Source organism: Condylura cristata, unplaced genomic scaffold (assembly GCF_000260355.1).
Source record: "Condylura cristata isolate star-nosed mole 26May11 unplaced genomic scaffold, ConCri1.0 scaffold00027, whole genome shotgun sequence".
Classification (NCBI taxonomy): Eukaryota; Metazoa; Chordata; class Mammalia; order Eulipotyphla; family Talpidae; genus Condylura; species Condylura cristata.
In genome coordinates this window covers 15648121-15671301 of record NW_004567128.1, presented here as the reverse complement: position 1 = coordinate 15671301, position 23181 = coordinate 15648121, and the positions used below count along the sequence as shown (strand labels likewise).

The window sequence follows — 23181 nt, the reverse complement described above, 5'->3', positions numbered from 1 at the left end:
CTTCTAAGAACTGAAAATTCGGGAAATACTCGTTGGTCAACTTGACCATATTTCCATCTCATTCTGTGTCATCAGCCGATAAATAGTGAAGTCCTGAAAGTCCCACCGAAGTCCAGAAAGATTGTAATAAAGGAGTGGCTAAGAGTCCCCATTCTGACGACGTCTTTTTTTCTTGACTAGGAAGTGTTGACTGTCTGCTCAAGTAACGGTAATTGTTTTCTGGTTTGATTCTTCATAATAGGGGACGAACAGGGAGGATCCGCGTCCTGTCTTTTAAAACTGGCATCATTTCTCTGTGTAAAGCACATTTGGAAGACAAGTACAGATGTAAGTCGTGTATATTAACTCTGTATTCTTTTATTAATGTTGGCTAATTACCTCAGTTCTCGATGGAGAATGACAGAGTGTTCTTATGTGACAGAAGGCTCTTCATGTAAGATGTAGAACTGCTTTTAGAGTATCATAAAATTCGGTGTGTGTCATTCCCTGTCAAACATTAAATTGCAGGTGTTTAAGTAAAGAATGAGGATTAACTTCTCCATTCCAAGTATTATTTTACATTACATTGACTGTGTCTGAATAAAACACGTTCTTCGGGGATAAAGTCTGATTTCCTAACCCTTTTGTATAAGACAGAAAAATAAATAGGAAGATTTAATCCCTGTTCTTGCCTAGACTTTGGAATTCATATTTAAAGAACACTATCCAGCTTTCATGTTCAAGCAACATTGTTTATTTTTTAGTCATCTTACTGCAGGCTATACTGACATATCTAAATCTGTGACATGATGGAAATTTTATTATTCGAAAGACAGCTAGCTTGCCATTTCCTACAGTAAATAGCAACCTTGTAGAATTTCCTTCTGATTAGCCACTGGGCTCTTCTGTGTAAAATTTTAGATCCGAATTAAAAGCACGTGCTAGATGAGTAACAACAGAAATGAGCAAGCAGCATCCATTTCCACTGTGAAGTACCATATTTGATTTTCCCCTAGACATGCTTGTAAGAAATTGTGTCGGCAGGAACATGCAACAAACATCGATCTTGCCTTTCCTCCTTCCCCTAAGGCTTAGCCACACAGGGATAAGGAGATGTGCTGAGCTTAAGGACGGGCAGGAGATAACAGAGATGGAGTTTCTCCAAAGCCACTTGGTGTGCTGTCACTCATTCCCCACAGGAGTAAGCCACGGAATCCACAAACCCTGTGAGCCTTCCATGTTGTACAGTTTCCACTTGAGATTTCTTAGCCTAAGAACCAAAGAAACAAATAACTGAACAGCTTTTCTTAACCATATGAAGAGGTGATTGGCATAACATATTTCTGTGTGTTTTCCTCCTGCAAATACTGTAGTGACTTATTCTAGGTTACTTTATAATTTAACCTTACCTATGGTACACTCCTAGCCCATTGCAATACAAATGGAACCATCAAGGGAGATTTGAGCCTATGTTTCAAATAACTATTAAGTGAGAACATGTTTGAAATTGGTGAAATAAAAATATTAAACTCAAACTGGGCTTGGAAAAAATTCATAATTTTGCAAAGAAGACCTGTGTGTGTGTGTGTGTGTGTGTGTGTCGGCGAGCTGGTAAAAGGCCATGTGTGTGATCTCATTTTTCTTACTGCCATCGTAGACATCATAGTACAAGATATTTAATTTCATAGTGTTTAAAGCTAATGAGGAGGAAAGACTTTGTGGAATTTACCTTTAGGGCGACTTTTATTTGAACACAAGGTATGATTTCAATGATTTTATTTCTGAGAACAAAACAGGGCTTACAAGTATTTGGAATAGCTGTTCAGTCTGTGAACCCACGTGGATTGGGCACCTGCTGTTCTAGTCTAGACACTCGCGACACATTCATCCAAATGTGGTCCCTGTCCTCAAGGGGATATCATTCTTCAGCCCAAAAGGCAGATGCATATTAAATCAGCGACAGTATAAATGGATGGGAGCTATTTAGAATGACACACCAAACAACAACAGCTCAGTGTTTCTATGATTTCACAAAGTTCCAGGTTTGGTACATTCTTTGACTCTGATGTTCAAAGAGGATGATGTTTTGAGCCAGTTCCACAGTTCTTAATGCTAAAACATTTATTTTATGGTAAAGGTTGTGTCCTCCGTAGAAAATATTCCCAAAGAATTATATTCTAGCTTTGGAAAGATCCAAGCACCGAGACTGTAGATTTGCACTTCTTGTAGGATTGTAGTTCACTTAACAGCCTTCACACTTTATGTGCACTTGGTGATTGTGTGTGTGTGTGTGTGTGTGCACACGTGCATATAATTAACTTGGTCCATAAAAAGTATGGTCCGCATCAGCATAAATGTAGAAGTAGGCTCTCAATGGCGATACTGAATCTTCTGGAAAACTGGTACTGGAATTGAGTCCGTCAGTAAGTTCTGCTGGCATCCACATGACACTGCTTTTTGATTGTGGCCATTTTCTTCTTTTCCCTTGTAGACCTTTTCAAACAAGTGGCCAGTTCAACAGGATTTTGTGACCAGCGCAGGCTGGGCCTCCTCCTGCATGATTCTATCCAAATCCCAAGACAGCTGGGTGAAGTCGCATCCTTTGGGGGCAGTAACATTGAGCCGAGTGTCAGGAGCTGCTTCCAGTTTGTAAGTCATTCACCTTTCTATGTAATCTATTTATTCTGTTGTATTTTAGAAGTGAGTGAAACAAACCAAACAGTAATGCTTCAGTTTTGCACACGAGCTGGCCCTAAAGGCGGTTGGCAGGGGTTGATCATACGTTAGACCTGTTTAAATGATGACTTCGGAGACCCTGGGTTTTTGGAGAGAGGACAGTCCAAAGTCAGGAAAAGAAATCTCCATGTACAGCAGAGATCGCCCTTTGTTAAAGTGCTGCAAGGCAAGGGAATCTCCCGTGGCTCGTGAGGGAGAAACCAGTTCTCCCAGCCATAGAACTCTCTTTGTAAATCAAAAAATGACCTTGGAAAAGTAAGAGTTTGAGTTTTTCTTTTAACCTAGTTCTATCACGATAGCCTCCCTTTCAATGACTGTTGATAAATAGCTAACACAGCTATCCTTAAAAAAAATAAATAAATAAGGTCTTTTTCTAGCTTGGGCATGCCTCTACCACTCAGAGGCCTAAATGGTGACTCCCCCTTCCCTTAGCACTTTGTGGGGAGTCTTGTCCTCTTGCTCTGGGCCCGTTGCCTTTCCCACACCATCGCTGGTTTCAGAACCGCCCTGTCCCTCCCAAATGGCGCCGCCTCCACTGACTGACCTTTGGGTGGCCTCTGTCTTTTGTAAGGTAAGTAATGAGGCAACAAGCATCATTAGCCACTCAGTTCTTTTCGGTGATTGCCATTTTTTCCTTAGGATAAATTCTCCGGAATGGGATTACCAGACTAAAGGATAAAAATAGCTTTGTGTCTTCTGCTATACATTACCAGATGGTTTTTCACAAAAAGTTCTATTTGTAATGCCACCAGCACCAGAGGAATGAGATATATCCAGTACCACATAATTCAGTGTTCTTAGGTTGTTGGGTTTTTGGGGGGGGGTTTGTTTTGTTTTGTTTTGTTTTTAATGCTAAGAGCTGTTTGCCTTATGTGGGGTTTCCAGTTTATTCTCATTGTGTGAACAAATAGAAGGAGCAATAGAAGTGACTGGGTCAGACTGCTGTTTTCAACTACAGACTGGAATCAATCTGGAAGAGAGCTGTTGGGCAGGACATGGTACCTCGTTAGGTATTTAAAACTGTTTGAATACCTGTTGAAGGGCTAACTGGGCAAACTGCCTAAATGCACACATAATAAGCCCACTTACATAGAGTTGGATATACTGATTGTTTTGCCAAAAATATTGCAAACTACCTGAAAATATAAAATCGACATGGAGCAATTAATGGCATTTTTGCTGCTCTTACTCAAACCCCCCTCACCCCCATGAACAGGCTATCACTTCCTCTAGATTCTATTTGCTTGTGACTGCATTCATATTTCTACTCCAGAATGGAGACACAGTAACTTCTGTACAGTGAAAATTAGTCAGAGTAATCTAGATAAGTTTTTTGCATTTCATTCCAAAATGAAACAACTTGTGCTCCTCAGTGTTCTCTCTTCAGTCAAGTTGCAATTAACTGTTGAAGTTCTGGTGTGAAACTCATGCAGGTACACACACGCGCACATGCACACACACACACGCCTGTTTTTTTTTTTTTTAAAGATTTATTTATTTATTCATACAGAACTGGGGTACAGGCCAGAGGCTCAGGGGCGGTGAGAGGCTTCACCAGAGACAGAGTGGGGAGCAGAACAGGCAGATCGATGAAGTACACTGCTGAGGGGAGCAGCGGGCGGGTCAGGAGAGGTCTGGCTCGCCATGTGGTCTCCTCCGGGGCAGGCGGCAGGCGGGAATCGAACTCATACGGAAGTGGCTTCAGATTCTCAGTGCTGTGCTTTAACCCGCTGCGCCACCAGGGAGGGCCCACACACACGCCTGTTTTGTGAATTTAGTCAAGAATAAGGGCGAGGTCTCATCTCTGCCCAGCGGTCTCCATGGTGGTGGGTCCTGCTGAGCACAGGGGCAGCTTCTGCAGCCAGTGCCTGTCACGCGACTCTTCTACTGAAATGTGTTTGACAGATACTATTGTGCACATTTAAGGTATAATACGGCAGAGGATCAGCTTAAATATTGTAATATGATGGCTGCTGTAGCAATAGCAGCTCTTCAAGTCATTTTTTTCTTCCTTTGGTGGGAAAAGTGAAGACCTAGTTGCTGGTTTGCTGGAATATGGTTGTCTGGACATGGGGCTGCGGCGAGGACTGAAGGTCTTCTTTTCCCAGTGCTAGTCCCTCACCAGGAGTGCAGCCCATTGCTGTAGGTCTGCCTGCGGCTTCCTAGACTGAGGGGGGCCCCCTCACCCCCAAGGCCCAGTGGTCTGGTTTCATTATTTCCCAACTCTGGGACCAGAAACCCTCTCATCTTTGAATGCCGTCCATCATCTTTGCCTGCTGAGTAAACATCCGGGGGACCAATCCCCAAGCTATTGGGAATGACTTTGGGACGGGGAGACAGAGAAAGACAGATGAAAAAGATAGTGGTCCGGACTTCCAGTGCTAACAGGCAGGTTTTAATTTCTTCTTTGGGGTGTTTTTTGAATTTTCTTCCTTGAACGTTTCAAATTTGACAAAAACTAGTAAAGTACTGAAGTGTGTCGTCTTTTTTCGAGAAAGGAAATCTTTTGTTTAATTCCTTTCATTGCCCCCTGACACACTGTCAGGGCTGGTCGAGTGCATGATCATGCTGCACTGCACATGCCACTTCCTGTCCATGGTCTTACTGGTTTGGGAGAGATGCCCTCACCATCTGACACCATCCTTAGAAATCATCAGTTTCTTTCCTGTGTCTACGGAAGGCATCCTGATTTCACTATTTGAAAGAACTTTCCAGGTCTGTTTCCTTAACCACCCAGCTTGCTTTTGCTGCTGTGAAACAGCCCCACTTTACCATTTCAACCCACCTTGCTTCTACAAAATATGACTATTGCCGCTCCTGATGATAGTACTTGTCCTTTTCTCACAGGCGCTCTCTCGTGTCTAATCTTCCCCAGTCCTCTGGGGAGATGAGAATTGGCAGGCTTTGGACTTGGTTTTTACTGTTTACGTGGACAAACAATTTGTGTCCCTAAAGTCCCTCGACGCTGTATGCTAGCCCACCTCCTGTTTCCCACCTCATTCCCAAATAGGCACTTCAGGATGCTACCTGCTGTGCCACCTCCCAAAGTGACACCACAGGCCCCTATCCTGGGCCTCTGCTCCATCACGAGATGCTGTAACAAGCCAGGGAACATAGGAGAGATGGGAATGGCAGGGGAGCAAGCTTCAAGACGCTGAGTTTGGGTGAATTGATGCTTCCAGTTAAAATGTTGTGCACGTTCTGTGTGAACAGAGCCATGAGAGGTGTACGTGTCTTATCTGACTTAAATTTGGGGGGCTTCTCAACTCTGTAGCAGTTTGCAAAGTGGCTGAACAGATGCACTGTAAACAGTTGCTTCCGGAGCAACGTCCTGGCCTAGCAGACCCCTTGCGTTCCACTGTGGCACATATATGAAAATGCTATTTTTGCTGAAGGGAAGACAGCGAACATGGAAATGCCCTCTAACCCTTTGTTCCGAGTTCAAGACGTTGGGGACTGGCCGGCCGGTGCCCTTGCCAACGTTGTGCTCAAAGGCGGCTGGTAGGAACCAGCTTCAGGACACACAGTGCAGGACTTGTTCCTTCCGGGAGTGCATTCCTGGCTTTGCAAAGGTTGGTTTCAGAGTGTGGTTCTTTCCTTTCCTTTGTTTTCTCATCACAAACTAGAAAACAACTTTTCAAGTTGGTGTAGATGGGACACTGTAGCTTCTGATTTAGACAGGAGTCTGGTGGTGGCCGGGAAGAGAGGGTGTGTTTGCACGTGCAGTGCTCTTTACAGGATCTGTGAAAGATTTTCACAGCCTCCAGTTCTGTGATTTGGAGGTGGACGATGCTTGATGGTTACATAATATGAATGTATTTGACACGTCCAGGCTGGGCACTTTAAAATGGCTCAGATAGTAAATGGTACTATTGTATTTTGTTTCACAATGAAAAAAAATGTGGGGGAAATAAAAAGAAAAGAGAAAAGAATGAAAGTGCCCATCAAGTTTGAATAAAAGGTTACCTATTTAAAAATCAGTTTAGGGTCTTGAAGGACCTATCCATTAAGCCAGGAAATGAAGTCATATCTGTGACTATTAACGAGGAAGTTCCACTGTAAATTTCTGGATTTGACGGAGGTCTCATGACTGCTACCGAGTGAGGCTATAGGATGTTTCTACACTGTAAGCACACTGCAGTCAGCACATTTACTGGGAAATAGACTCCTTGGGGTAGTACTAGAAGGATCTTTGAAACTAATTTGTTTCAGAAGGACAGCTTCCATTAATCCAGCGGGGTGTTCTTTTTTCATCATCCATGGTGACATCCATGGAATCGATCGATCTTTAGGACCTTAGTGGCCAAGTCCGCCTGGCCATGAGTCACAGAAACTGCCAGAAGGGATCTTGCAGATTGTCTCCTTCCTTCCTTTCTCAGATGAGAAAACAAAAGCCCAGAGGCCGAGTGAGTATAGTCTACACGCTGTGATTATATTATGTCACAACTAGACATCAGACCCAAGCTCCATATGTTCCAAGCCAGTGTTTCCTTCTGCTAAACTGTCTGAATAGAAATAGATGACTCTAACAAGTTAAAATACTAGACTGCTAGACTAAGAAAGTTTCACTGTGAGGCTTTGTATGAATGCCGAGTTGTAAGAAGATGACATGGATAAATGAATACCTGTACCCAGAAACACATAGACATGCAATGATCTTGTTTAAACATTCTATTGCCAGTTGCAAGCACCCAGGGTACTCTCAAAAGAAACGAAGTTATAGTTGGTTTTTGCTGGGAAAAGTTTCCACTTGTGACTCCAGAACAGTGGTGTGTATCTGTCAACTGGTATTTGGCTGTGTCCTGAAATGTATCTCTTCCCCTCCCCCATTGATTGTCTTTGTAGTGTTTTCTTCTGTAAACATTTTAAGGACTTGATTGTTTAGGTGGAATCGAGTATACCAACTTTATATTCAATACGCTTCACCTACAAGAGTTTGGTGTCAAAACCTGTTTATTTTACATCTTTTTTCTGCCTCTGTTGTATTCATGCATTCAAAATGAATACGTTGCTTTTTCATCTCTCCAGGATATTTATATTCATATGACAAAAATGAATATCATCTATGCACACTTTCTATAATATAGAATGATATAGAAATGAAAATAAATTACAGCCTCAACTGTGGAGAAACAAGCATTACATACACACACAATATCACAATAAATCATTCCAGCATACTGATATCTGGAGTAGTGCAGAGCAGAGTGGTTAACACAGAGGGCCAGAAGCCAACTGTCTGGGTTCAGATCCCAGCTCTGCTATTAGTGAGCGTAGACCCTAAACTCTGGGAGGTGGAGTTGGAGGGTGAGAGGGGGGTCGTGCCCCAATAGTGGCCAAGTACATTGCGTTGTGGTGGTACAGTAAGTATACAGTAGGTGCTCAATGATTGGTAGCTACGATTATCTAAATTGCATTGTAACATGGTAGCATGCCAGCTACACGAACAGTTCCCTTTATCTATAACCAAGCCCCTGTAGATAAAATTTTGAGCGACTTGGCATTCTCTTCTCTGTGAGTGTTAAAAATACCATGCCAGGACACTTCTTAATCAGTTTGGCAGCATTTCCCATGCCAAATGATCATAATTTACATTTTCTACCCTTGAAATAACTCTTAATAATTCTACTTTGCTGAGATTTCCTTTGGCTTTTTGTTCAGCAATCAAAATATGGGCCTCTTGGCTCCACAGACATTCTGTTTATGACCCTTTGGACTAACAGAGCCTCATTAGTAACTCCAATATTAGTAAGTCACTGCAATTTTTGATATTCATAAAGAGAGGTAGCATCACCACACTCCTACTGATCTAGTTCGTGCACAGTTTTTCAAATTCCCACAATTTTTTGGAAAAGATCTTTTAGCAGAGTATTATCAGCATTCCCTTGAGTTGACTATTGTTTTTGAATTACTGCTGTTTTTTTTTTCTCCTTAATTATATGCTATGGTGGGTTTAGCTTCATAATTATCCATTTAATTTGTTATGGCTTGTTTGGTTAACTTCTCAGTGTGATGTGATGGATATTTTCTTCACCAGTATTTGGAGAATAGAATTGGGTTGTCACTGAAACCTGTTTCATTCATGCATTTGTTGCATAGGAAAACACTTGGCATTCCCATTCCCCTCCTTAGCCTGCTAACGTGGTAGTTTACTCTTACAAACAAATGTTCCTTCCCCCCTCTATTGCTCTCTTCCAAGTTTAGGCAGAAGATGCCGATGAAAAATAATTTTTAAGTCATGCTTTTAGTAGGAAGAGTATTTGGACCGCCCTTTGATCAGTTGGCCACTAATTCTGATTCACATTGTAATATACCCCGAAGCTCATGGAAACAAGAAAACCTGAGTTCAACATTCATCATGTCTTCCTTCCCCCCTCCCTTCTCTCCCTCACAGTTGTCAATGACTTACAATTTGAATTTTTAAAAGAAGAAAAGTTCTTTCTACTGGGATCTTCTTCCCTTTTTATCCATGGTCCTTAAAGTGTCTTGACCTTCCAATCTAGTCACTAGAGTTTTTTGTTTGTTTTGTTTTGAGGCGTCCTTGTTGTTGTTGTTATTCGTTTGATACTTTTTTTTTTTTTTGGAAATGTTCTCCTTCTTGCCCACTTTTTAAAAAAGATTTATTTATGCATACAGAACTGGGGAACAGGCAGAGGTATGGGGCGGTGTCTTGCCCCTTTTTAAAGCTGCATTTTAGAAAACATACAGTCAATTTTGTGTTGAATTCTAGGTGTATTGATAAATGCATATCATTGTCACCACCACTACGAAGCACGGCATATTTCTGTCACCCCTAAAATTCCCTCATGCTTTCGTGTCATTACACCTACTCCCAGTCTCTGAAAACCACTACTCTGTTTGAAGTTCCTATCCTTTTGCCTTTTCCCAAAGTGGATTTTTTTTTAAAGATTTATTTATTTATTCGTACAGAACTGGGGTACAGGCCAGAGATGCAGAGGGTGAGAGGATTCACCAGAGACAGAGCGGGGAGCAGAACAGGCAGATCGACGAAGTCCACTGCTGAGGGGAGCAGCGGTCGGGTCAGGAGAGGTCTGCCTCGCCATGTGGTCACCTCCGGGGCAGGCAGGGATCGAACTCATGTGGAAGTGGCTTTAGCTTCTTTGTGCTGTGCTTTAACCCGCTGCGCCACCAGGGAGGCCCCCCTAAAGTGGATTTTAAATGATGGTAAGAGGTAGTAGAAGAACTAACTTCCTATCTTGTCGCCTAGTGCAGTGCATCCTGATACATACTTGAGAAAGTCTATTCCTTGTTACCTATGGGATAGATGTGCTCTACCGGCTATATGTGGAACTTTTCTGTTAAATAAGAACTCTCTAGCATAAATTAATAGCATTGAGTATACTTATGGATTTGTACAGATTTTAAAATTGTGCTGATGTTCCCTGGAGCTATGGTCTTAATTGGTTTATTAGTCAGGTGGAGTGCAGCGGCTGAGGTCAGGACAGTTGTCCTTGAACATGTAAATGAAGAGTGGATAATCACTGTGTGTTATTGTTTGGGCTGATTTTATCTTTAATGGATGTTTCAGAGTCCTGATTAATATTTAGAGCAGTGACTGCTGGCCTCCAACCTGCTCATTATCTTAGGACTTTAAATAAAATACTTGATTTCTACCCAAGACAGCAGTTATAGGATGGCATTGACTTCTTGTTTCACGAACACAACCCGTGACCTCTCAATTCTTATTGCAAACATGAAAAACTGCCATAAATATGGGGATTCGTAAATTCATTTTGATGCCCAAAAGTCACAATTGGCGTCAGGAAACGCACACGTGGGCAGACTGTATCCAGTCGTGCTTTGGGGAGGTTGAGGGTCAGAGAACAAGAAAGAAATCAGTTTGACGTTAAGTTTCTGGTGTTTTTGAGAAAATTAATCCTGAGGAGCTTTTCAAATTTTCTACCATTGCCCTTTCTGCCATTCCCCGACCCTTTCGCAGTTATTAAATCACTCTTAACCACTCACTGCCTAACTTGTTTCCTCAATGAAAGGGTGACTTGGAGGAAACAGTGGTTTCCAAATAGTGGCATTTCATTCTGGAAAAGTTCCACGCTTACTCTTACCCAGAAGGCGAAGGAGTGGTTATTATTCTGGAAAGGTAACAAGTATAAGGTAGAGTCAGCAGGATGGTATAGTGAACACTTGTACTTCTCAGACATCTGTCTCCCCAATACTTAGCTTTTTTTTTTTTTAACACTTTCCTCCCTCCACTCTTCCCAGCATTTACTGGTATTTGAATATACACACTCAAACAAAGTGGGGCATCACAGCATAAACTGAACCCCTAAACACTTTACCATGCATCTCCTTTTTAAAAAGTCATCTTCATATCCTCATCACAAACAAATTGAACATTAACTCATCTGACATACAGTCCACATGGAAATTTCCTCACTGCCCCAGAATGTTCCTTCTAGCTTCCTCTTTTCTTCCAGGATCCAGTCAAGGTTCTAGTTGCATTTCCTTGTTAAGTCTCTGTACTTTGACTTGATCAGGAAAGTATCCCAGCATTTTTTGTTTCTGTATTAATGCCATTGGTACCTTTGAAGTCCCTGGGCCAGTTCTCTTGAAGAATGGCCCATATTCTGGATGTTGCTGGTTGTTTCCTTATTCGAGTCAGGTTTAAGTTTTGTGGCAAGACAGTAAGAAGATCTTTTTTTTTTTTTAAAGATTTATTTATTCATATAGAACTGGGGTACAGGCCAGAGATGCGGAGGGTGAGAGGATTCACCAGAGACAGAGTGGGGTGCAGAACAGGCAGATCGACGAAGTACACTGCTGAGGGGAGCAGCGGGCGGGTCAGGAGAGGTCTGCCACGCCATGTGGTCACTTCCGGGGCAGGCGGGAATCGAACTCATGCGGAAGTGACTTTAGCTTCTTAGTGCTGTGCTTTAACCCGCTGCGCCACCAGGGAGGGCCTGATGAATCTTTTCTAATTTTTACATTGGTCCTTTTATAATAACGAGTTCCTACATCTATGCTACTTTCCGTTGGTCATTTGGGAAAAAAAATAACCACAGAGCTCCAACTTCTAGCTAGTATATGTGTGATACTTTTTCATATTCACCAACTCTTTTGTGGGGGTGAGAGATTGAACACAATACAGAGTGAGTGCAAGTTGTGTGCCAAAGAGAATCTGCTCGTGGCCTGTTCTTTTCTTTTCCCTTTTTCCCCCTTACTTCAGTATAACTGTACCCATTTGTCCATGAGGCTCAGACTTGTTGTAGCATGTAACAAGGAGGAATAACACCTTTTGCGTGCAAGGAAAGAGGGGAGGTGGTCCCCAGAGATGAATGTTTGCATGCATTACAGTAGTTTTCATGGACTTGTACCTTTGCCAAGGTCTCGGTAGATCAGAAGAGATTTCAGTGTGAGACTGGGTACCTGGTCACCAATGCGGGCAGGCCTTTCTCAGATGCCAGGACCCCTAGTGTGCTCAAACAAGTCAAAGACTCATAAAAGTTTTTGGAGATTGGCCTGCCTGTTCCCAAAGGAAATGGCTCCGTCCGCTCTTTAAGACTATTTTAAACATACCTACTCAAATATTAAAACAATAGATAATCCTGAGCTGTTTCCTTAACCTCTTAGAACCTTTCTTTTTCATCTGCAACGTAAAGTTCAACAGATTGTCTCAAGGGTTACTTCTCCCCCACTTGCTTTGATGACATGCCAAATGTTATAAATGGAAAAGGCAGAAAGGGAAAGGAATGACTGTACTCATTTCAAAACTTGGTCATTATCAGCAGAGTCTTACCTGATCTGCTGGTACAAACTGTAACAGAGAGGAGCAAAAGCATCTTGTAAATAGAGGGTGGCCTTTCGCACGAGGCCAGCTGTTCTTTGAACACAAAGAGCAGAGACTCAAAACAAGATGTGCAAAAGCCGCTTGTGGCTCCTCGTTCCCCTCCGCTCTGCTCAGCCACTCAAGGGTGAGACACAGCACTCCTGTGCCTAACAGGACCAAAATGCCACCTTGCTACTGTTCTCATTTGGTGCCCGCAGGTTTCAAATATTTTCATAGGAGATTTTTTATCACTCATTTGATCTTCATAAAAATTGGGTTTGTTTGGAAGAAGAGTCATTAATATTCTTTACAACTTGTTCTTGTTTCTTCTTTCATGTTCATTGCTAGTACAGATTTCTCTCTTATGTAAAATATTCTGTCGATGCCCTTGTTAGATTTAGAGGTTGTTAAAATATTGTAAAAACAGCGCAGGGAACAGTCAGGAACTGCCTGTCCTATGCTGTCTGACCCTGGCTAGCCATTGTCCTTGTAGTTTGCAATCTTTGTGTACAGATGATAATTCACAAAACAGTTTTGATAAATTTAAATTCAGCAAACCTTTCCAAACAGCAACGCTTTTTACAATGAGCACCAGAGAAGCTGGGTTGTTATCCTTTAATGCCTTTACCTATTAAGAATGACAGTAATAGTGAAGTGGTTATTTGGATTTATGAAGGAAACATGTCACTAGTGAAAAAAGCAAATGAAAATGGCCAGGAAGGAGAAATTAACCTTTTTAAAAATCTGTGGGTTTTCCTCCATGTTTTCCATAAATCTACCTTTTTCTGCCAATAAGAATGTTTCCAAAATCTATTCATGAGTTTGAATATATTCAGTTTGTATACATTTAGTTACTATGTTTCCTCTAAATGGGCAGGAACTCTGTTATTTAGAATGAAAAGACACATGTATGTACACACATAAGTTGGCCCGTGCGCGCACACACACACACTCTCTCTCTCACACACACACACTCTCACACACACACACATTCTCTCTCTTGCTAGTTGGCCTGCTTTCCCTTGCTTGGGATAATTATTTGCCGTGATTTAATAAATGTATGCTGCTGTTTTTGCTGGAACATATTACACAGGGTTGTGTGGTGGAGAAGCAGCCTGATTCCTAATCAGGCTGTGCAATATTCACATGTTCCCATGTTCACTTCCAGCTTGGGATTTCTTGTTAGTCCCTTTCCTTCCTTCCCTCTCTCCACAATGTAATCTGCAGCGTGGCCTGTCTTTCCCAATTAGTAGTTGACCAGGTCTGTCGGGGCTGCTCAGCTCTGTGTTGTGGAGAATAGGTGTCTGCAGGGCCGCCGCGAAATCTGCTGTTTAGTTAGTGGAAATATACTTGTGTTGGTTTCAGCGTTTTGACAGATGCACCAGGGTAATGTAAGATGTGAACATCAGGACCGAGATCTGGATAATCCGTCAGTGCAGGGAGCTGCCCTGGGCAGCGGTGGCTGTTTAGCCGGATTCCGGCCCTCACCTAGGAACCCCATAGCACCCTCTGTCCTGGTTCTAACAACAAAAAATGTCTTCAGACCTTGTCAGATGACCTCCGGGGCACAGAGTTTGGCCCTGCTAGAGAAATTCTGACACAAAGTAAGGCTGTCTGTGGGGTTCCCTTCAGTGTCCCCCAGGATGAGTGTTGTGTCACCTTATGTTTTAAGCCAGATCATTCTAAAAATCTCCAAATCTAGAACGAGGCTGTTTGCCTTTAGTATGTGATAGCATAACAGACAAATCAATGGAGACACTCACTTTAAAAACTATTTGAAAGTAAACTTTGGGAAGCTCAAGAATTATTATTTTTGTGTCCTATCCCTTGTAGGAGCCCACTAAGATTGTCTTGTGCTCCACCATGGCTAAGCAGTGCTTTCTCCATCCAACAAACCTTTCAGCTTGTATGTTCTGTGCTGTATTACAGCTTAATTGCCACCCATTGTTTACTTCAGCAAACTTCTGTGGCAGGCATAGAAACATCTTTCCTGTCCTTAATTAATTGGCCATGTAGTAGATCTAGTCCAAGTATTATTTCCAGGACATTGCTCTTTTTTTTTTTCTTTTTAAATATTTATTTATTCATGCATACAGAACTGGGGTGCAAGCCAGAGGTGCAGGGGCAGTGAGAGGATTCACCAGAGACAGAGTGGGGTGTAGAACAGGCCGACTGACTAGAATACACTGCTGAGGGGAGCAGCGGGCAAGACAGGAGAGGTCTGCTGTGCCATGTGGGTCAGCTTCCTGGCCGGGACCGAACTTGTGGTGCAGTGGCTGTGGAGAGCTTCACAGTGCTGTGCTGTAACCCCCTGCTACCAGGGAGGGTCCCGCCATTGCTCTTCTTTATCAGGCAAAATCTACTAGGTGTGACATCTTTTCTGCCTACTCATGTTTTCCCAGTTTATTAAGAATTGACCTGTTTGTTTTCAAAAACCTGACACCTGAGATGCTCAAAGCCACCTCTTTCTTACAAATCCACACGTGTGTTTATGGCGGCTGGAACAGGGCACTTGGGGAGAAGTGTGCCCGTTGCATTTCTTCTGCAGCCATGAAATGATACTGTGATGCTGAAAAAAAAAAAAAAAAACATGCGTATTCAGGTTGATTCCCTCGTCACCATTTGGGACTTGTTCTCTCAGTGCCTAAATGTTTATGGGGAGCATAACATGGAAGAAACCCAAACATTATTCTGAACCTTGGCAAATCCCCTAACCTCAGCCTTGCCAGGTAGTGTCATTTGAGTTTACTCCCCTTGACTACAGATTCCAGACACCAGAATTGCATTAACTACTTTTGTACCTTATTAAGATGACATCTGTATCAACCACACTGCGACTCGCTGTCATGGGGCAGCATTGATGACAAAGACATTTAAGATCCCGTTCTCTCGCCTTTATGCAAGGATGGTGGAGAGGCGAGGACCGCCCCCCCCCCCAGAAGAGTGACCTGGAAAGCCAGGATCCATCTCTAGAGTGGTCTCACGATGAAAGAAGCTGTGATAGCTTGGCTTTTGGTGGGTGCATGTGGAAGAGGGGAGGAGGAAGAAGGCAAAAAGCAAAACCTAACACCAAAGTAAACCAGGGCTAATGGACCCATTCAAAGTGTTTCTGACTAACTGGGATGCAATTGGCACATGGGGTCTGAACAAGGTCATCCTTGCTCCCTAGAGAAGAGAGCCGATGTCTGTGTGTGTTAGCAAACGATGACACCTGCGAGGGTGATCCTAGTGCAGTGACATCGGGTTCATCTTTTGACCTCAGTCTCTTCCCACTATTCCAATCCCTCCTATTTATTTTTTTCCCTAGATTCCTAGAATGAGGCCAGTATCATTTCAAGATCATTTCCATCTTTATAGAAGCTTGCCTGGTGGTTCTTTTTTACTGCCAAACAAAAGGAGGGAATCTACCATTAGGAAAGATAATGGTTTGTAGTAAAAATGAAAGATCGAAATAGAATGGGCATGTGAACCCTGCTATCTTGTCTCCAGCGCTGTCAGTTGGCCTAGGCAAGCAGTTTTAAAAGAACCAAAATGATGAATCTTGCTTCTGAGGCGTTAAAAAGAACCTTGAGAATTTCTAACTTTTCAAGCACAGGAGAATCTACAGCATTTTGGAAAAGAACATTCTATAGCTTCCCTTGCTAATTCACACTAATGCTTTAACAACTTTCAGCATCAGAAAATTCTTCCGTGTGAGTCACAGCCTGAATTCTTCATGCTGCTTAAGCCTGCTCCTTCTTGTTCTGTCCTCAGCGGTGGGATCGAACAGCTGGTCACAGGCCCCTGTGTGATAGCCATTCACGTAATTGAAAACTGTTATTAAATCGCCCCTTCAGCTACTCTTTCTTGCTCGTTCACTTTTTTTTTTTTTTTTTGTCTTCCATGGCTAAATAATCCCAATTCCCTTAAGCTGTACTCATAGGCCTTTCAAACCCCTTAATTATCGTTTTGCCTTTCTGCCAAGACTTCTCTGAGTTCTGGGTCAGTCTTAGCCACCACCGCTAGATACTGTGTTCTAAGAACGGCGTGAACAGGATTGAGGGTAATTAGATCACTTCTTCTCACCATACGTGGCCATGCCTTTAGTTATATACATCACAGACATGGTGTTTTGGTCTTTTTAGTTATTTATGTTACACCTCCTTTTGTTGCTGACTCATAGTCACATTTTTTTTCTGTAGTCTTCCAGAAGGAACAGAATCATTTATGTACTCCTCATCCTTTCTGTATGAAGCCTAAATTCTTCCTCTGTAGTATGTCTTTGAATTCATTAAATGACCACTTCACCCTAAGAAAAGTATACACAGGTTCAGATTAAGCAACAATAAACCCACGTATTAAATAGGATGAATTCGTGGCCACTGGAATGAATGGGCTGTCCTTTTATAATGGCTTGTCTCTTGGTTAGAAAGAGTTATTTGATCAAGTTGGTTTCTAGATCAGTGGAGCGAGAGATTATAGGACATATTGTAGCTGAAACATACCTTTCTTCTGAATAGGCTCTCCCTGTGTCTGTAGATGAGGAGGAGAACAGGGCACACTAAAGCTGGCACGAGTCATAGCACACCAACCAGAGAGGACTGAATCCTGGCTTTGTGCTGATGGTAGGCGATGGTATGACTCAGGCTTTGCCTTGGCCTGTTTGATACTTTCATCAGTGACTTTAGGAGACATCAAGAACACATACTTTTAAAATGTAAAAGTAGCAGAGTGACAAAGAATGGCCAATTCACTGACTGTGAAAGTCCGGTGTCTTAAGACAGCAATGAGCTTGTACAATAGTCTTGAACAGGAAAGTTGTTGGGGGAGCGGAAACAAATTTCACATTACCACATACAGAATGGAGGAATCACTGGCGAAAACAGCCAAGGACAGCTTTCCCACCATGCCCAGCGGGCCATCAGTAACTTGAAATATTCACAGGTTTTATAATTTCAAGAGAGAGAGAGCAAGAAAGATGTCTTAGAGGGGCTGAGTAATTTTAGTGTGGGAAATTGTGAGGTTAAAGGAAGTTCAGCGTGTTTCTTTACTGACAACCTTCTCAGCTCTTACTATGTTAATGGGTGCTAAGAATTTTAAGAGGCAAATTTGATGTGTGATATTTCCTCAATTAATTTGCCCTTTTCATGAAGTGTTTTGGCTCGTGATTGATCTGCTGGCCACCCTGGGAAACACTGACCCAGGGATCTGAGTGGAAGCCGGTGGGAGCTTATAGTAGAGAATGAAAGAAAGTCATCCTGTTGTACTGTCTAGAGAAATGGAGGCAGCATTTCTAGTAGGTCGCGTTTGGAGAACAGTTTTCTAAAGAACAGCGCAAACCAAGCCAGCTCATGTGAGGCGGATATGAAAGGCATAGACATGAGACAGCTCTGAGCAAATCCTGAAAGGGCTGTGTGAAGGCTGAGAACCTGTGGGCTTCTGCTCAGAGGATCAGGCCAGCTGGGCTCTTGTTGTATGTCCAACTCTGATCCTTTTGTTAACTCATTTAAATCTTAAAACAAGCCAATGAGGTAGGTGCTATTAATGTTCCCTTTCACCGCTGAGGAATGTGAAGAGAGAGAGAGAGAGAAAGGTTTCTCCCAGGTCACACAGCCAGGAAGTAGCAATGGTGGGGCTAGAACTGCCTCGCTTCCACCCCTGAGCCCCTGTTCCTGCGTGCCGCCTGGCAGACTCCAGCTCAGCGTGATGAAGCACTTTGGACGGGCCTTCTTTTACACGGAAGTTTGCTCCCTCACGTGGGCGGTTTTACACAGTGGCTTTAAGAACACACTTGAATAACAGTTTGGACTTGACAACCGTGGAGGGTCTGAGAGTTCCATGGTGCCATTCAGAGAGGATGAACTCACACGATCCCTTTCATCTTTAGGGCCTATCATTCTTTTTTAATTTTTTACAAAAAAAAAAAAATTTCCACAAAGTACCTCTCTGATAGTCCGCTACACAGAGAACACGCTCAATGAAAGTTTTTGATCAGTAGCTTGAATGGATACCGTTTTGCCACTAGGAAACCCAAGGTTGAGCAGCTGATTATCAGGTGGTTAAATTTGCCATGGGGGTAAAGACTGGAGTTGTGCTGGAGCAGGCAGTGCGGAAGCCTAAATGACCTGTCGGTGCAAAGCCTACTGCCTTTCTGTCTGCAGTGTGAACTGAGCCTTTAGCAGTGGCCACCTTCCAACAGAAGCCACGGGCAGACACTCAGCACCCGTTGAGTGTAAATAGCCCGTCATATACACAGTTGACATGGGTCCTGGAATAGGGAGTGCCCCTTGGTGGTTGGCTAAAGTATATCTTCTCTGGAGAGGGCACCTCAATTCTAGAGCTACAAGTATCTCTGGAAAACATTTTCAGGGCAATGCAGGACATAGTTTTAAAAAAAAGAAAAGTTCACAGGAAGCCAGGGTGAGAGAGATCCAGCACTATTTTAAGTATAAGGACCAAAATGTAACATTTGCTGTTTGCGCTGATAGTGGACTGGATGCTGCTAAGGAGAAAAACAGATAAGCCACGCCATCAGGCAGAAAGAATCCTTCGGAATGAAATAATAGAAGGATGCAAAAAGGAAAATTAGGGAAGGCCTGTTCAGAGACATGGCAGCTGGAGTGAGAAAGACTCCTACATTCACCTAATGGATTTCTGTAAGGAGACAAGAGCGAGAATGAAAAAGTGGCGTGGCCTGTTTAGACCATGATGGAGAAGGTTCCAGATCTGACTAAAGACTGTTAAATGCAGGTTCAAGAAAAGCAGTGAATCCTACGAGGCACCAGCTAGCCAATGGACAGATGACCTTCAAAGAAGCAACAGTCAGTTCTACTGCTGACTTCTCAGCAGCAGCCCCACATGAGAAAGCCAGAGGAGGAGGGTGGAGTAACAGCTCAGTTGTGCTAAAAGCACACACACTTTGCAGTGTAAAGTTCTGAACACCACCAGACAACTATCAAGAATCTGGGTTGAATAAAAAAAAAAATTTCAGACAGACAAGACCTGAGGAATTTGCCACCAAGAGACACTCACCCAAGGAGACACTTAGACTATCCCTGGGCTGTTCCACATGGAATATATTAGAGCAGGAAGCAACGGAAAACAAAGCAGTCGCTATAGAGGCCAGTGTAAAACTGAAAAACTGAAACATGGTTTTTTGCAGTTAAAAAAAAAAACACTGAAATGCATGGCCACAGTAACATATAGATGAAGCAATGGGTACATATACTTAAGATTCTCTGAACTAATGGTGCCGTCTGGGAAGGAGGGCATGTATGAAATAAGATTTTGGAAGTGTGAGAGCATGAGAGAGAGAGAAGCAGCAGACCAGCCTGCACACGGCACCAGACAGGCGGGCTGGCGTCTAGTGTTAAGTCCAGCGCCGTTTAGCCGCGTGGGTCTTTAAAAAGTCACCTCTCGCTCATCTGAGGCTCTGCATCCGCATCCGTGAAATGAAACCTTGCCATCACGTGACTTTGCAGGCCTGTTCGTTATGGTTCCTTGAAACACAGCACTCGAGGGTCTAGGGAAAAAAGGGAGTCAGGAGCTCCCCCCTCCTTTGAAATGCCAATAAACACCACCATCGTACTTCTGGCTAACTGTACCGGTGGGTCCAAAACTAGAGCTGAGTATCACTTGGGCCCCGGTATGTGTGTGACTTTACCTTTTCCATTTGTTTGTTTTGCTCTCTTTGTCATGTCGTAGCCAAGCAGGATCGGAGCCGGCCAGGCCCCAAAGCCTTGCGGGGAGGGGGAGGTGGTGCGTGTCTCTGTTCCCTGAAAGTTCGCAGACACCGGCTGGGCAAAGTGGGCTTTTCGTGCAACTCTGGGTGTTTTTGTTTTTTGTTTTTTGTTTTTCTTGCTTTACAGTTGAAAAACTGTACCTGGACTGACATATGCCTCCTTTCCCCTTTGCACTCTCTGGCCCTGCCTCGCTCTCCCTCCTGTCTTTGCAGGCTAACAATAAACCTGAGATCGAAGCGGCCCTCTTCCTAGACTGGATGAGGCTGGAGCCTCAGTCCATGGTGTGGCTGCCAGTCCTGCACAGAGTAGCCGCCGCGGAAACTGCCAAGCATCAGGCCAAGTGCAACATCTGCAAGGAGTGTCCGATCATCGGATTCAGGTATTAGGAACAAGTCGGGTTGTTTTGGTCCTGCTTCTCACCTTTTGAAGACTTGATCTTCAATCTCCAGCACCAGTTAGGCTAGCATGTCCTCCCACAGAGTGGGCGAGGCGACGGAGGCTGGAGCACTGATCACTCTGTCGCTCCCCTGACCACTGGCTTATTTTGGCGGCTCTGACTCATTACACAGAGTCCCTTTCCACCCTCGCTCTCTGGAGCCACATTCCTGGAGGAAGGACTGCATGGCTGTGTCCACGCAGATGGCTGGCCTTCAGGGGTGTGGAGATGAGCTGTGCCCCTTGTTCCTGGACCCCAGACTGTCTGTCTACCTTTTTGCTGTGCTTTTTCCTGTTTATGGAAATTCTCCAGAAATCAGTTCTAAGACTAGACACGATGCTATGTGAGGAGACCCAGCCCAGCAAGTCAGTCTCCTTACCCACGTTGTAGCATTTTCTTCCCCCTAAAGTAACAAGAATTGTTTAAAGCACGCTAGAACTTGGTTCCTCTGTGAACCTGATTACACGCTTTGCATAGTATCCTAATGAACTTCTGAGGGAATAGAAAGTATGCAGGCAAATGAGAAATTCACTAAGCAGCTAAAAAAAGGAAGTGTGCTTTATTTATAAATTGAAAAGTAAGAGAGAGAAAACATGGCAGGTTATTATTCTGGTATTCTTAACATGTTCTGGAAAACAATGAGCTCTTAAATCCTCAGCCTGGTTGACCCGTTTGGGAAGAGAGGATAATTTTAAATGAATACATTTTATTGAACAGTACTCTCAAATCCAAATTCTGAAACGATGATGTATTTAAACATCTGGATCAACATCAAGGTTTCCATAGCGATGAATAAGCTATATAGTCTGTGCCTGTTCAGAATCCACTTAGCAGCTAAGTAAATACTTTTTTTTTTCAGTTCTGCTATGACTTGTTTTACTACTTTGTTTCCTAATAATAGCTCTGTGCCATTTGTGTGCTTTTTATTCACGGTGCTTTCGCATATTGGTGTGTGTTTGTCCTTCCATACCTCGTGCTGTTTACAGAAAGGTTTTACAAAAAAAACCTTTATAGAGATTTCCAAAGCCTAGGTAGACAACACTGAGTAGGCAATGCTTGCAAAGGATACCTCCTTTTCCTTCCTGGTTTTTGGCTGGTAAGGATCATGTCACATGGAGGGGGAGGGAGAACCACAGGAGCCAACATTACATTGCTGACCTTTCTGTCCTCAGCTTTCCTAGCTAGCGGGGTTTGTGCACGAGGGGAAAGAAAGAAAATGAAAAAGGAGACCAGTTCAGAGGATCTACACATTTTCATATTGAATTCTTTGGCCCTACTATTTAGGAATGAGCACTTCTCCCCTTAAAAATAAAAAAAAAAAGATGGCTGGCATCTAAACTAGGTAGCTTCCTCCCTCCCCGCCCCGCCCCTACCACCCACCACTCCTGTATGTACCATAGAGAGTGTGTTTATTTGAAATGGCTGTGGTTCTTCTCTGAGAGCAGAGGGCAGGGAGAGTAGGGAAACAAGAATACAGTATGTTGAGAACGGGGCAGTGGGAGGGGGTTGTGCCTACTAGTCCACACACGTTATAAATTCTTTCCTCCAACCCAAAATTTGTCTTTCTTGGAGCTTCAGTACCATCTGTGGTATACTGCGGGATTTCTGGAGAGAGAATGATGAAAGAGATCATCCAAGTAACTATCTGAAGATAAATCATGCCTGTCAATCAGAAAATGTACTTAAAGCAAAGTGCTTTAATTGAGGGTTCTTGGTTAATGTTCATCTGTCTTATGAAAATGCCTTATAGTTGTAATTTCGGGGGAAATCATTACTTCAAAAACCTTTGGCCCCATGATGGGTCAGGGGGGGCCAGCAATGAACCAGATTCTCTCTTCTGGAAGTTCTTTCAGTTCTAGTATTGGGTCTTCAAAAGGCTGGAAGTTTGCCAGATCCTTCCTACTTAATCTGAAAGAGTTCCTGGTGGTGCAGTATGAGCAGAGTTTTTCTTCCCGACTTCCGTCTGTTTCTAGGATAATCTTGCTGCCAAAATGTTTTGATACTGTAGAAGTCGCACCAGAGAAATCTGGAGGTAGGAAGTTAATCACTTACCTTGTGGTATTAATAAACATTGCATTCTGCTTCTAAGTCAGTGTAGGATGTTTATTAAAGCATGGTCTCTGGAAATTTGACTTGAAAAAATACATATGTGTTTGTTTTTGTTCTTACCAGGTACAGGAGTCTGAAGCACTTTAATTATGACATCTGCCAAAGTTGCTTTTTTTCTGGTCGAGTTGCAAAGGGCCATAAAATGCACTACCCAATGGTGGAATACTGCACCCCGGTAAGTGGGGTGCCCCCCGACTCGAGAGGTAGTTCCCCTAGGCGATGTTTCAGCTCTGTACAGTACCGCAGGTCCTGGGCGATGATGCGATTTATACATTTCCCAGATGTTCCCCAGCTAAAGTGACTCCAAATTGTAGGCTCTAGGATTTACCTTGGGGAAACAGCAGAAATGCTGTTGAACGAAGAAGCAGGCTTTTCCTCTGCTTGCGCGGTTGGAA

The 23181-nt window shown here is 43.2% G+C and overlaps 1 protein-coding gene across 7 annotated transcripts in view; it reads left to right on the top strand.

Moving 5' to 3' along the window:
* Positions 1-23181, top strand: part of DMD (dystrophin) — a 1782468-nt gene that overhangs the window by 1702321 nt on the left and 56966 nt on the right. For all 7 annotated transcript variants that reach the window (XM_012730298.1, XM_004689936.2, XM_004689937.2 and 4 more), the window contains 4 exons: positions 242-327; positions 2471-2628; positions 20454-20620; positions 22850-22961. In XM_012730298.1, coding sequence (XP_012585752.1) covers positions 242-327; positions 2471-2628; positions 20454-20620; positions 22850-22961 — 523 coding nt within the window. The remainder of the gene's footprint in view (positions 1-241; positions 328-2470; positions 2629-20453; positions 20621-22849; positions 22962-23181) is intronic.